The sequence below is a fragment of the Eriocheir sinensis genome, chromosome 15 (genome assembly GCF_024679095.1).
Source record: "Eriocheir sinensis breed Jianghai 21 chromosome 15, ASM2467909v1, whole genome shotgun sequence".
In the NCBI taxonomy this organism is placed as follows: Eukaryota; Metazoa; Arthropoda; class Malacostraca; order Decapoda; family Varunidae; genus Eriocheir; species Eriocheir sinensis.
This window is the reverse complement of record NC_066523.1, coordinates 3,548,023-3,560,080: the sequence shown is the minus strand read 5'-3', so window position 1 is coordinate 3,560,080 and position 12,058 is coordinate 3,548,023. Positions and strand designations below refer to the sequence as shown.

At 48.2% G+C, this 12,058-nt stretch overlaps 1 protein-coding gene across 11 annotated transcripts in view; it reads left to right on the top strand.

The window, feature by feature from the left end:
- Positions 1–12,058, top strand: part of LOC126998780 (protein C-ets-2-like) — a 267,281-nt gene that overhangs the window by 188,215 nt on the left and 67,008 nt on the right. For 2 of the 11 annotated variants that reach the window (XM_050860820.1, XM_050860819.1), the window contains exon 1: positions 7,969–8,405. The exons of 8 other annotated variants lie outside the window; for them this stretch is intronic. In XM_050860820.1, coding sequence (XP_050716777.1) covers positions 8,327–8,405 — 79 coding nt within the window. In that variant the 5' untranslated portion in view covers positions 7,969–8,326. Of the gene's footprint in view, positions 1–7,968; positions 8,406–10,027; positions 10,242–12,058 lie in introns of those variants that run through there. One more of the 11 variants, XM_050860818.1, reaches the window with a different exon arrangement.

Sequence of the window (12,058 nt, the reverse complement as noted above, 5' to 3'; positions counted from 1 at the left end):
TGGGCATGTTTTCTCTCTCTCTCTCTCTCTCTCTCTCTCTCTCTCTCTCTCTCTCTCTCTCTCTCTCTCTCTCTCTCTCTCTCTCTCTCTCTCTCTCTCTCTCTCTCTCTCTCTCACCGCCTCGCCTCTCCCCCTTTCTCCCCCTTTCCGGTGGGAGGGTGTGTGGGTGACTCGCTGCCGGATGATGAGAGGGAGAGGAATTACGGAGAGAGAGAGAGAGAGAGAGAGAGAGAGAGAGAGAGAGAGAGAGAGAGAGAGAGAGAGAGAGAGAGAGAGAGAGAGAGAGAGAGAGAGAGAGAGAGAGAGAGAGAGAGAGAGAGAGAGAGAGAGACGGCAAACACATGCACAGTCGTTTATTCAGTCTTCAATGTGTGAAATTTATCATGCGATGTATAGAAACATGGGAATGAAGTGGTCGTGGGAAAACATGTCTTCTTAGTTGACTGCTAAGTCTTTGTGTGTGTGTGTGTGTGTGTGTGTGTGTGTGTGTGTGTGTGTGTACGAGCTAGAGGGTAGAACAGAGAGGTACGGAGGAAGGCCTCGGGGCACGGATGTGGTACGCGGTGGTACTGGTATAAATGCGCAGCGGCTTGAGGGGGACGGAATACGCGATGGGGTACAAAAATAGAACCTTATGGAGTTGGGGAGAACGGGGAAATGTATCGATCTAAGGAAATTACTAAAGGATGGAGGAGCTGGGGGGTGGAGGGCTTGGCGTGATAGCTGAGCGTTAGAATGACGGGCCGCGTAAACCTCCTGAACGATCATGAAGGAAACTGTAGATAAGAGTGAAGGGTTGGTGGGCGCGAGTCGATCCTTTAAGTGTATCTGATTGGCTTCGTGAAGTGTTTTCTTTAGCAGTGAAAGGAAGTGACCTCAGTCCTTTACCTCCAGAATACACAGAGGTCGGTGAACCCTGACTTAAGCATCGGCGGTCTGTTGCGCCATCCTCGATCAGTCAATGAAGCTGTGGGCATTCAACTGATCAGCTAAACTCGAGGCGTCCTGGTGTCCTGGAAGTGGAAATAAACAACAAATAAAGGATGATAGATATATTGACATTCGTAGATGGCAAGAAGAGAATGCTGGAAGTAGAAAGAGCAGACCCTTCAGAATATAGGAAAGGACGGAAAAGCGTGTAACAAGAAACATCCCAGAAACCCATCCAGGGAGAGAGGTTTTGTATACTCTTAAGCGGATCACAGGTAGGCGGCGAAGGAGGGGAGAGGGAAAATGGAGTGGGAAGGAGGCAGAGTGAGGCGCAGGTGAAGGGGCCGACTCGGATACGTGGATAAGTAGCCCTAATGAGAGTTTGTGAGCGCGCACACCTCACCGGGAAACTATATGTAATTACAATGAAATGGGTTTCCTCTTTCGTAAGGTGGCAGAGGTGAAAGCCAGGTGTATATGGGCGTGTGGGGGTCGTTACTCGTGTGCAGGTGATGCTGTAAGAAGGATGTTGTGCCTGGACAAAGAGGCGTGAAGGTAGGGGGCGTGGGTGTGGGTGGGTGTGAGGTAGTGCTCGAGTGATTGTGTGGAAGGAGTTGTGACTTGCAGGTGTGTGTGTGTGTGTGTGTGTGTGTGTGTGTGTGTGTGTGTGTGTGTGTGTGTGTGTGTGTGTGTGTGTACCAACGGATGTTTATTTTCAGGAATAATTCTTGGATTGCCGTGTTTGATTATGTGTATGGTTTGTAGAAGCGGATGTTTGTTTTCTGGGATTATTTCGTGTGTGTGTGTGTGTGTGTGTGTGTGTGTGTGTGTGTGTGTGTGTGTGTGTGTGTGTGTGTGTGTGTGTGTGCAAATATTAGGTGTTCATGTGTTTGTGCCTGTGTGTGTGCGTACGCGAGCGTGTGTGTGTGTGTGTGTGTGTGTGTGTGTGTCACGTCTCGATGTGGGCACCCGCCAGGCTCTCTTCCTGTTGTTTTGGGTAGAAAGTGTTGTGGGTGGGACGGGGGAGGGGGGAGCCGTGGAGGGTCGGGCAGGAGAGGAAAGTTGTGGGTGGGTGTATGTTTGAGGGGAGTCTATCATTACTTGGAAAGTGTGCATTTCCATGAACACGCTACGCTGATTGTATCAAGAAATCAGAATCATTAGTTCCAAGTTAAGTGCATAAACCTTAAGAAAACTGTCTACGTGTTACTATAGTTCGACTTGGGAGTGTGCTGATATATTTTACTTTTGAGATGGCCCGCGTCGCAAGGCGGAGAGATTGAATTTCACTGACCTTCTGCATAACTGATTACATTAAGAAATATGAGATGCGTTGAAGATGTGGATTTATTTCTTAAGGACGTTGCTTTTTTATTTATTCATTCGTACATTTTCTGAATATTTCTCTTCATTTATTTATTTATTCAGCCAGTCCATCAGTCAGTCATCCATTCATTTATTTAGTGTGTTTACTTTTGTCGTTCTGTCAGTAATTACATGGTTCGGAGATGATAACCGTACTTGGGTTCTCTTCCTGGTAAGAGTGCAAAGTTGAAAGGCCCGTCAGAGTATCCGCCAAGGACGAAGCAGTGGTGTGGGCGTGAGTCTCTGCCCCACAAGGCATGATCCTCTCGTGTAGTAGCTCTCCCCTTCCCTCCCCCTCGTGTCCGGTGCCCCGCCGTGCTGCCCTCCCCTCCCGTACCCACCTCTCGGCCCATTCACAAAATCCTGCGCTTACTATGAGATGCCCGGGGAGCTTTACGCTGATTCTTCGGCCAGACGACCTTCGCCCCTCTGCCCAGCCGCCGCATGCCCCACTGCCTCTTCTCCCTCTTGCCTTGACGTAACTGAATCTCTCTCTCTCTCTCTCTCTCTCTCTCTCTCTCTCTCTCTCTCTCTCTCTCTCTCTCTCTCTCTCTCTTCGTCTTACACGCTACAGATACTTGACCGTAATTCAGTTTTTCGTCACATTTCCGCCAGCGAGTCGTGTCCCAGTGCAGCGACAGAGTCCCAGTCTGCTGGGCGCCGGTCCGCGTGTCAAGCCTTTGTTTGAAAATATTAGTTCATAAATTTCCGATGGAACCAGCCGCCCTCCATCCTGCCAGGGTCACTTGTCTTACACTACGAAACAAGTCGGCAGGAAAAGCGAGCAGCATAAAATGAGCAGTTGGTCGTCCCGGCGCAAGGAACAGTTTCCTCATCACCTCGGGATGCTCAGTGCCCAGATGATGCCCCTCAGGGAGCAGCGGCAAACTGGCCTTAAATGCGGGAGGTGTTAAGTGTCAGACTTCCTTGCTCTGATCTGTTTTTCATCGGCCCAGCGGCTCAATGACTGGTATTAAGTTTTCAACTGTTACTTGCGGTTTTCATTGTCGTTCATAACATCAGCGACGCTCCGTGGGAAGTGAATACCCAACTCCTCCAGGCACAGGCAATTATGGCTACGCACAGAGGCCGGAGGTGCCGCAGGGAGTAGGTATAGCGGAGGGAACCGACGGGGCGGTGGCCGATGCCGAAATAAGTCGCTCACGAGCCACCTCTCGCTGAACGAAAGTCAGCGGAAGGTCGGCGGCGGGGCCCGGTAGCGAGGCTATTCATTCACAAAATCCACACTGCAGCTCGAGTACCAACACTTGCTCCCCGGCTTAAATTAGGCGCTCAGTTTATTGCTCTCCGGCTTAAATTAGTCGTTCAGTTTGTTTACAAGTGGACATGAGACACAGGCCACGTAGACTTTGCTGACCACACACAGGCTTGTCGGTGACGTGTGGCCCACAACGGGGACTGATCAACACGTTCACGAGCGTGCGTCCTTCAGGGGCACTTACTTTATCGATCCTCTTTCTGACTCAGCTGCATGTGACCTTTGTTTTGGCAGCGTGATGAATGGTGGCAGTGACGGCTGTGTTTGCCTTGGAGTAGCGGCCAAGGGAGGGGCCTCGAGCCCCACCAACTCGGGTTCCGCATCGTGTGTCCAGCAGAAGCACCACATGCCCGATGATACTCCCTACTTCCCTCTTTCCTGTCCCCCCTCCTCTCCTTCCTCCTCTCCCTCTCCTCTCCCCTCCTCTCCCTTCCTCTCCTTCCGCTCCCTCCCTCACCTCCCCCTCCTTTCTCCCTCGTATCTCCCATCCTCGCTTCATCCGCCTGGCAGACCCGCCAAAACCCGACCCATTCACAAAACCAAGACTGGCGGGCTCTCGGTGGTCACGCATCACGGAGGAGGAAGAGGGAGGTGGGGGGTGAGAGAGAGGAAGAAGGGGAGGGGAAGGGATGGCGAGAGTGGAAGAGAAGGGAAAGGGTTGAGAGTATTGGTGAAAGAGAGGATGTTACGAGCAGCGAGGAAAAAGCAACAAGAAGTGGAGAGGAGAGGCTGCGGGTCAGGGAAAGTGAGGGAGCGGCGGCGAGTGAGAAAGAAAGAGAAAAAAGGAAAGTGGGAGCCGCACATGAGGAGTGATGAGGTAACAAGAAAACGTAACAGGAAACGATCCATATGGTATCTAATATAACCCAATCTCGACATTAAGTTACAGTCATAAGATGGGTATTATGTAGAAAGGGAGAATATGAAGGAAGGACAGGGATGAAGCTGTGGAGGGACAAAGAATCCACACGACACACCTGGGGCGATGGAAGTGTCTTGATGTAGCACAACATGACGTTATGAGTTCAATTCTTGCTGGTTTACATTGTGTGTGTGTGTGTGTGTGTGTGTGTGTGTGTGTGTGTGTGTGTGTGTGTGCACTGATAAGGCAAGAATAACACCTGAGCGGAACATCCAGAGGACACTTGAAAGTTCATTCCCTGCCAGACACTTTTCTAACGTGTTCAAGGCTCCGTAGACACTACATAGTGTCTACTTTTGCTTCGTTCGGCTTTAGTCACTGTGCTGATATAATATATAGATAACATTAATTTCAACAAAGCCCCTTCTTGGCAGTGAAAACAAACAAGTATGGTGAATATAATGTGCATATTTGTTGTGATAAACAGTAATACGTACTGAGGTTTAATGTAATTCTGGACATGATATTTACTTTTGTATTTTATCTGTTTAAAAGTTTCGGTGCGATAAATGCAAGCAGTCGTCAAGGCCTAATATGTATAATGCAATATTGCATTTTTGCTTTATACACATTATTTTTCTAATAATTAATTTACTAATTTATCTAGCTTACTCATTTTTCGATTTCCTTTCCATTAATTTGTATGCCGTCGATAAGTGTGCGTGGAGAACGTCATGAGTCGGGGCCTCGTGTCGGCGCCGCTACACTGACCACACAGTCCATAGGTGCATCAGTTTTCGGGCTTCAGCCGATTTTGCTTCGCCGTGCGCTATTCTTCACCCCCCCTCCCCCCACCCTTCCTCAACCCATCCGGAATCATCCCCAGCATCACCACCACCCCCTCCCCCCACAGGGCCACCTCTTTCGCCTTCACCTCGTTACTATCATTATTACTTCTTACTATTATTATTACTTGTACTTCTTCTATTACTACGAGTTACTTATATTACTCTATGTGCAGATCATACCTCTGTTAGGCTTCTTAAAGGGGCATGTGGTCAGCTCCAGCCCGCTAGTTGAGCAGGTGAATTTATTTATAGTGCCTCTACTTGGCCCCTCCTGCCCCTCGGTGCTCCTCTCCTTGTTGAAGATTGGGTTGATCGATGGTCGTTTGTATTATTATTATTATTATTATTATTATTATTATTATTATTATTATTATTATTATTATTATTAGTAGTAGTAGTAGTAGTAGTAGTAGTAGTAGTAGTTTCATTATTGTTATCGTCATTATTATTATTATTATTATTATTATTATTATTATTATTATTATTATTATTATTATTATTATTATTATTATTATTTATGATGTATGTGTGGAGGTAGTAACAGGTGTCTTGACAGGTCAGTAGACACGGGTGGTGGTGATAATGACAAATGTAATGATGGTGATGGTCGGGGAGGGGGGGGGGGGGGGATGAGCCGGGAGGGAAGGAGTTGTGGCGGGTGGGCGAGGGAGGGGGCAAAGGCAGGCAGGGTAGCGGCGGGGGCACCAACAAGGCCGATAGATCAGCAGGACGAAGCTGCACCGTACATCAACTACTGCTGTTTTCCTTCCCTACTCTACCTTCCCTGCTTTTTAACTTTCTCTTCGTTCTTTACCCTTGACTTAATAAAACAACAACAGGGCAGTAATAATAAACAAGTGCATAAAGGAAGCTCACGTTGGTTGCATGGCACAGCTGGCCAGCGAAAGCGAGTCTGTACTAGTTATTGAAACAGCAACGGGGCTAAACCCACACCCAATGCAGGTCCACTCACGCAGCCACCCGCCTCTCTCCTCGTTACTCCTCTCACACTAAATGTTTTTTTTTTTTCACTAAACCTTCTCTGTTTTAATTTTTTTATCATGGCAGGGAAGTCACGTTGTAAAATTGTCAAGTAATACTACCAACGATTTTTCTTTCTTATAATAATAGTAATAACTAATAATGATATAATAATAATAATAATAATAATAATAATAATAATAATAATAATAATAATAATAATAATAATAATAATAATAATAATAATAATAATAATAATAATAATAATAATACCAGCAATATTAATGATAACAATAATAATGATAATAGTTAAAAAAATAAAAAAAATAATGATATTATGAAGTAATAATAGGGATATTTTTGGGGGGGCCGGAGAGAGAGAGAGAGAGAGAGAGAGAGAGAGAGAGAGAGAGAGAGAGAGAGAGAGAGAGAGAGAGAGAGAGAGAGAGAGAGAGAGAGAGAGAGAGAATAAGATGGAGTTTGACGTTGCACATTACTGTTGCGAGTCTTCGTGGCAGAATGAACAGGAAATCTTGAACGAGAGTATGTAAGGAAAGGTCTGCGTTTGCCTTTGTTATGATGCTGCTGCTGATGATGATGATTTTTATGTTCAAGTTTTGTTATTGTTATTGTTGCTTCTGCCGCTGCTATTTTTGACATCAGTGTTTTTTATAGAGCGTCGTTATTGTACCTGGTAATATAGTAGTAGTAGTAGTAGTAGTAGTAGTTGTTGTTCTTGTGTTGTCATTGCTATAGTCGCTGCTGCTGTAATATTTTATGCATTATTACAAGTGCTATTTTTTATGACATTGTAGCAGTAGTTGTAGCATTAGCAAGTGAAACAGATGCAGCAGCAGTTGTAGTACTCGTTTTGCTTTGTTTCCAGTTCCATTAATCCCCAAATTTCTAAAAGACATCCTCGTAGTTATTCACTGTGATCCACTAACTAATATTATGTCCACTTCCCATGATAAAAATGCCGAGGATTCTCTTAAATGTTTCGCCAGTGTCTCCTGCAGCGATGCTTGTATCGGCGACAAAAGGAGTACGTAGAGGCAGGGGGTGTGGGGAGGGCGTTCAGGAGAGGCTGGGAAGGTGTTCTGAGGGGCGTGTAAGTGATGGGGGAGGGGGCGGGAGGAAGTCGCAATGGGAGGGGCACTGCCTCCCCACCCCCAGCAATTGTGGGTGGCGCTCGTGCCCTATGCCACCCCCGCCCTCCACTGAAGCTGAAGGAGTTACCAGCGCCTCCTTCGTCGTTCTCGAGGACCTTGAGCTTCGTCACCGCCTTCCCACGGAGTCTTACTTATCACTGTGGAGGCTTGTGTCCTGCACGGTGCTGTTTATAACCCAGGAAAGTCGGCGAAGCGGAGATCGAGCGGTAACGAGATCATACAATTGAGTTCTGGCGGCGAGTTGCCAGACGTTCGCGGCGACTTCAACACCCCCGGCAGGTCAACGTGTGTGCCAACCTAGAGACGTTTCTCTTATCTTTGTGTTATTTTATGAAGCATTTACGGATAGTATTGGGAGTTCTTGTACTGTGTATACATTTATGATAAAGAGTTATAGCTGGTAATAACATTATCTGTCAAAGTTTTGTGAAAATCGACCCAATTTTGTGTCCTCGCAGAGGGTCTCTGCGAGGCGAGACGTTGGTAACAGTTGGTGGGTCAGCTGTGGAGGCTCGACTGTGTCCCGCGGTTAGTCTATCCTGGGATACGGTCGGTAGTGGACGTATACACTAGGGACACATTATCATGGGTCATGCTTTTCCAAGGACCTAGTATGGTGCCCATCGAAGAAATCGATCCCATTGACGTTTATGTTGGTTCTGTTTGTGATTCCTCGTGGTGCGACATTGAACACGCCCAGTGGAGCCGATAGTTACGTGCAAAGGGAAGGTGTGAGCCTGACACGCACACTTGTAATATAGAGTTTGCGACGCCTTACAGAAACTGAGCGACTTCAACGCAACACAGGTGCTACGGGGGGAGGTGCTGTGTTCACCCATCTAGTCAAGACCAACCATTTACCATAGATTAATATTTATTTATTGCTATTATGTACGTGGATTTCCTACCCCCGCCAAATAAAATGGGAATAAAGTCACTCAAAACGCTTACAAAGCCAACTAAGTCAGGTAAGAACTGTTGTTGTTGTTGTTTGTGTTGTAGCCTTTGTTTGTAGTGTGTTGACGTGCCGCTAACGAAGGGGGTGCACGGCACTGCGACACGCCCCCTGCTTGCCTGACGCAGTGACCAACGCACCAGCGATACTTGTTCTCGGAGTCCATAGTACTTGAATAAGATTCGTGGCAATAAACACTATTGAAATGGTCTGGTTTTCGCCATGGCCCGCGGGAAGCTCTGCCGTGTGTGTGTGTGTGTGTGTGTGTGTGTGTGTGTGTGTGTGTGTTCCTTGGTGTGGGCTCTTGAGGCTCAGGATGACATGTTGTGCTTTACGAAGCCTCCTGCCTCATGCGCCATTTACCCTTGAGGGGGAAGGACACTTCCTCAAAGTCGCTTTCAGGAGTGCATGTACACATTTATAATAATGGCAGTCGTCAGTCACTGACAGTACTTTATTGCGCAGCAGCTACTTTATCGTGCTACATTTCGGTATAGGTGCCCGTCCCTCTTCTTCCCCCTCCCTCGGGACGCTACCTGTAACCTCTGCCCCCTCCCCCCACTTCCGGCCGCTCCATCCCCTCGCCTCCTCCTTCTCCCTCCTCCCTTGCCGCCAGTTCACTCCCTCCATCGTCCGCGAATCGCTTTGTCTTCTCCACTAGGAGTATCACCATTCAGGAGTGTAGGTGTGGCTGCATGGAAGGCATCAGGCGACGGGGCACGGCAGGACGTGGGTAAAGTAGAGAAAACAGCGAAAAATAGCACTTCCGGCGAGTTGGCCCCCTACCGGCCAGCGCCAGCCCGCCGCGCCAGGCTCCGCCCACAGGCCCTCCCGCCCGGCGTTCCCAGGGGGAGGAGCTAAAGCCCACACTTTTTTCGCACCGAGGAAGTGCTCCTAACTCAATTTCTTCACAACCAAGTTGTAGTCAATATCCTTTAGTTCTCCTCTCTTCGAAGGTATATCTTACGTGTTGCCGCTTGTCTTCACCCCTGAAAACTGCATATGAGCGGCGGATGACTCCGCCACATCGTGGCACAATAGCTTAGTTATACTGTCACAATATAATTTATAAATGGCATGTGAGGGATAAAAAAACTGTCTCAGGTGGTTCTCTACTCAGCGCGCTAAATTATGTTAGTCTGCCGTCTTTTATTTCTGTGGCAGAGAGTCCTTCCGGTGGCGGGGCCCAGGAGGTCATGTTTCAGCCTCCCTCTCCCTCTTGCCCTCACCTCCCTTCCTCACTTCCTCCCTTCATCTGCCAGATCCCTCCTTACGCCATATCTCATTCCCTTGTTAACAATATATGTTCTTTCACTTCATAATATTGATCGGTTGTCGCTGCCTCGGGGCGGTGCTAAAGCCCGCACAGTCCCGTCGGCAGCCTCCCAAAGAGTCCTGTGGAAGTGTCGGCCGCTCGGGGAACCCGTATCCCAGATTGTGATGTATATATATGGCCCACAGGTCCCTGACGGAGGGAGAGGAGTATGATTTACCGTATATCTGGCACCAGCGGATTGTAATGGGTGTCATCCGGAGTCTGGCCGCAGGGGTGACAGGGGAGGGGCCGAGCCTCCCACCCCTCCACCCTCATCCTGCCTCACCAAGCAAATCGACCGAGAGCTGAGAGAAGGAACATTGATAAACAGTTGGTGCCAAACATGTTCATATTTAGGGTCAGATATGAAAACGAAGATTCCTGTAATAGGATATGTAACATCGACGAGCTTCGCCGTAACCATGATGGATATTTTGAATTTTTCTCCTGCCGGAGCGCCTTCACCTCCCGCCGGCCGCCAGCACTCGCGCCCTTGCCTCAAAGTCATCCCAGCTCATGCCTGCTCGTCATTAGGTGAAGTACCCCAGCTGGCTCATAGTGTTCGAGGATATATGTTTTCTTCCTCCATTTGTCAGTTCCCGTATATCCTACCGTTCCCACAGGACCCGCTCCCCCGCCATTTGCCCTCCCTCCTCTCCTTTCCCCGTTTTCTTCCTTTTCCCGGTTCCTTCCCTCTTCTTTCTTCCTTCCTGCTCGCTTCCCACTACAACTCTCCTTTCGGACTCCATAAAGTAGACCTGAATTGTGCGGTCAAGTCTTAAGTCTCCCATTTTCTCGAGTAAACTTCCAGCCGTGTTAGAACATTTTAACTTTTCTTTATGTCGCTGCCTTTATGTGTGCTCAGTCAATGCTTCCCCCGAGATGATGCGGCCTTTGTGTGCCTCTATTATCCGGTCTCTCTGACGGCTTTTCTTCCTTCGGGTCCCAGTGGGCTCCCGAGGGCTAATTTTTCCTTCATCATTCCTTATGCTGTTTTAATGTAAGTAGATCGGGTGTGTTTGTTTATTGTGGAGCTTGTGGATGCCGCGTCTCAAGGGCTTCCCCACCACACTTCCGGCGCCGAGGTGGGAGAGGAAAGGGAAGGTGAAGAGGGAGCGTAGGGTGAGGAAAGGGATAAGTCCAGCTCACTCATGGACTAGAGTTGGGACAGAACCAACCACGCTGGAGGGTTATTTCCCCTTCATGTGAAACTCGGGACCAGGTTGTGTTAAGCCGTGACTTAAGACGGAAACGCAGGCAAAACAATATGAGGACAGGCGGGGACGTCTTCCGTGGTATTTGGAAGTGTTCTCCTTGAATATTAGTAAGTTGTGAGCTTCGCTTCAGCCTTTAGTTTGCCCAAAGCAGGAGGAAGCGGACTCGTCGTAGAACAATGATGAACTCTTATTACTGCAACTTATCGTTAATTGGGCTGCTGGAAGTGTAGTGTTGTTCTATAGTGAAAGGCAAGATGGACTTTTTCCACATCGACTTTACTTTTTTTTCTCATTTTCATGCACGACATACTGAGCCTCCATTGTATGTAATTGAAGAAAAAAATACAAGGAGCTTCTCTTTCATTCCTACATAAGCATAAATACATTTCATACTCTGCTTGCAGCTGTATCCCCACCCTGACAGCTTCGTTCACACTACCAAACCTATTTCGTAATTCCTGACACAGCTGCGCGGAAAGTTCGAAAGCATTATTTTTCATATTCTTCAACCTCATTTTGTCTTTCGCACAGCTGCATGGCCACAGCTGCACGTCTTGACCCTAGTGGCCGCAGCTTTCCTCCACTCCCGTCCGTAGCAGGGCCAGGGGCTTGTGGTTCCTGACAGGCTGGGCTGACCCTCGGCTCCCTTGGTACCGCTGTCTACAACTGCGCATCATCTGCTCGGCCGAACCTGAGCTCCCTTCCTCTCCCATTCTCCTCGCTCAATTTGAACCTCCATGAGGGCTGACAACCGTGAATCTCTCCCAGTTAATAAATCGCTTGTATGGCTCCTGAAGCTGCTGATCTTAATGTGTGTCGCCTCGTCACTATTGACATGTAATTTATTGAGAGACCTGTTGCCTCGTTGTCTCTGTTCGCTACCGCTCTGCAGCACGACTGAGCGACGCCCGGTCACAGACGCCAGCTAGGGGGAGGGGGTGATGATCCGCCACAGCGGAGTCCCTCATGCTCTCGCAGTACTAACCACTCGCTGCATGGTGGAACTGAGAGAGAATGACGTTTAAAGCATTGGAAAGGCAAAGGAATAGGACAGACTTATCTCCCCATCTCCTGTGCCCCGATAATGCTTTGAGGATGAGACGAACACAAAGGACTCTGCTTTCTGTTGCAAAG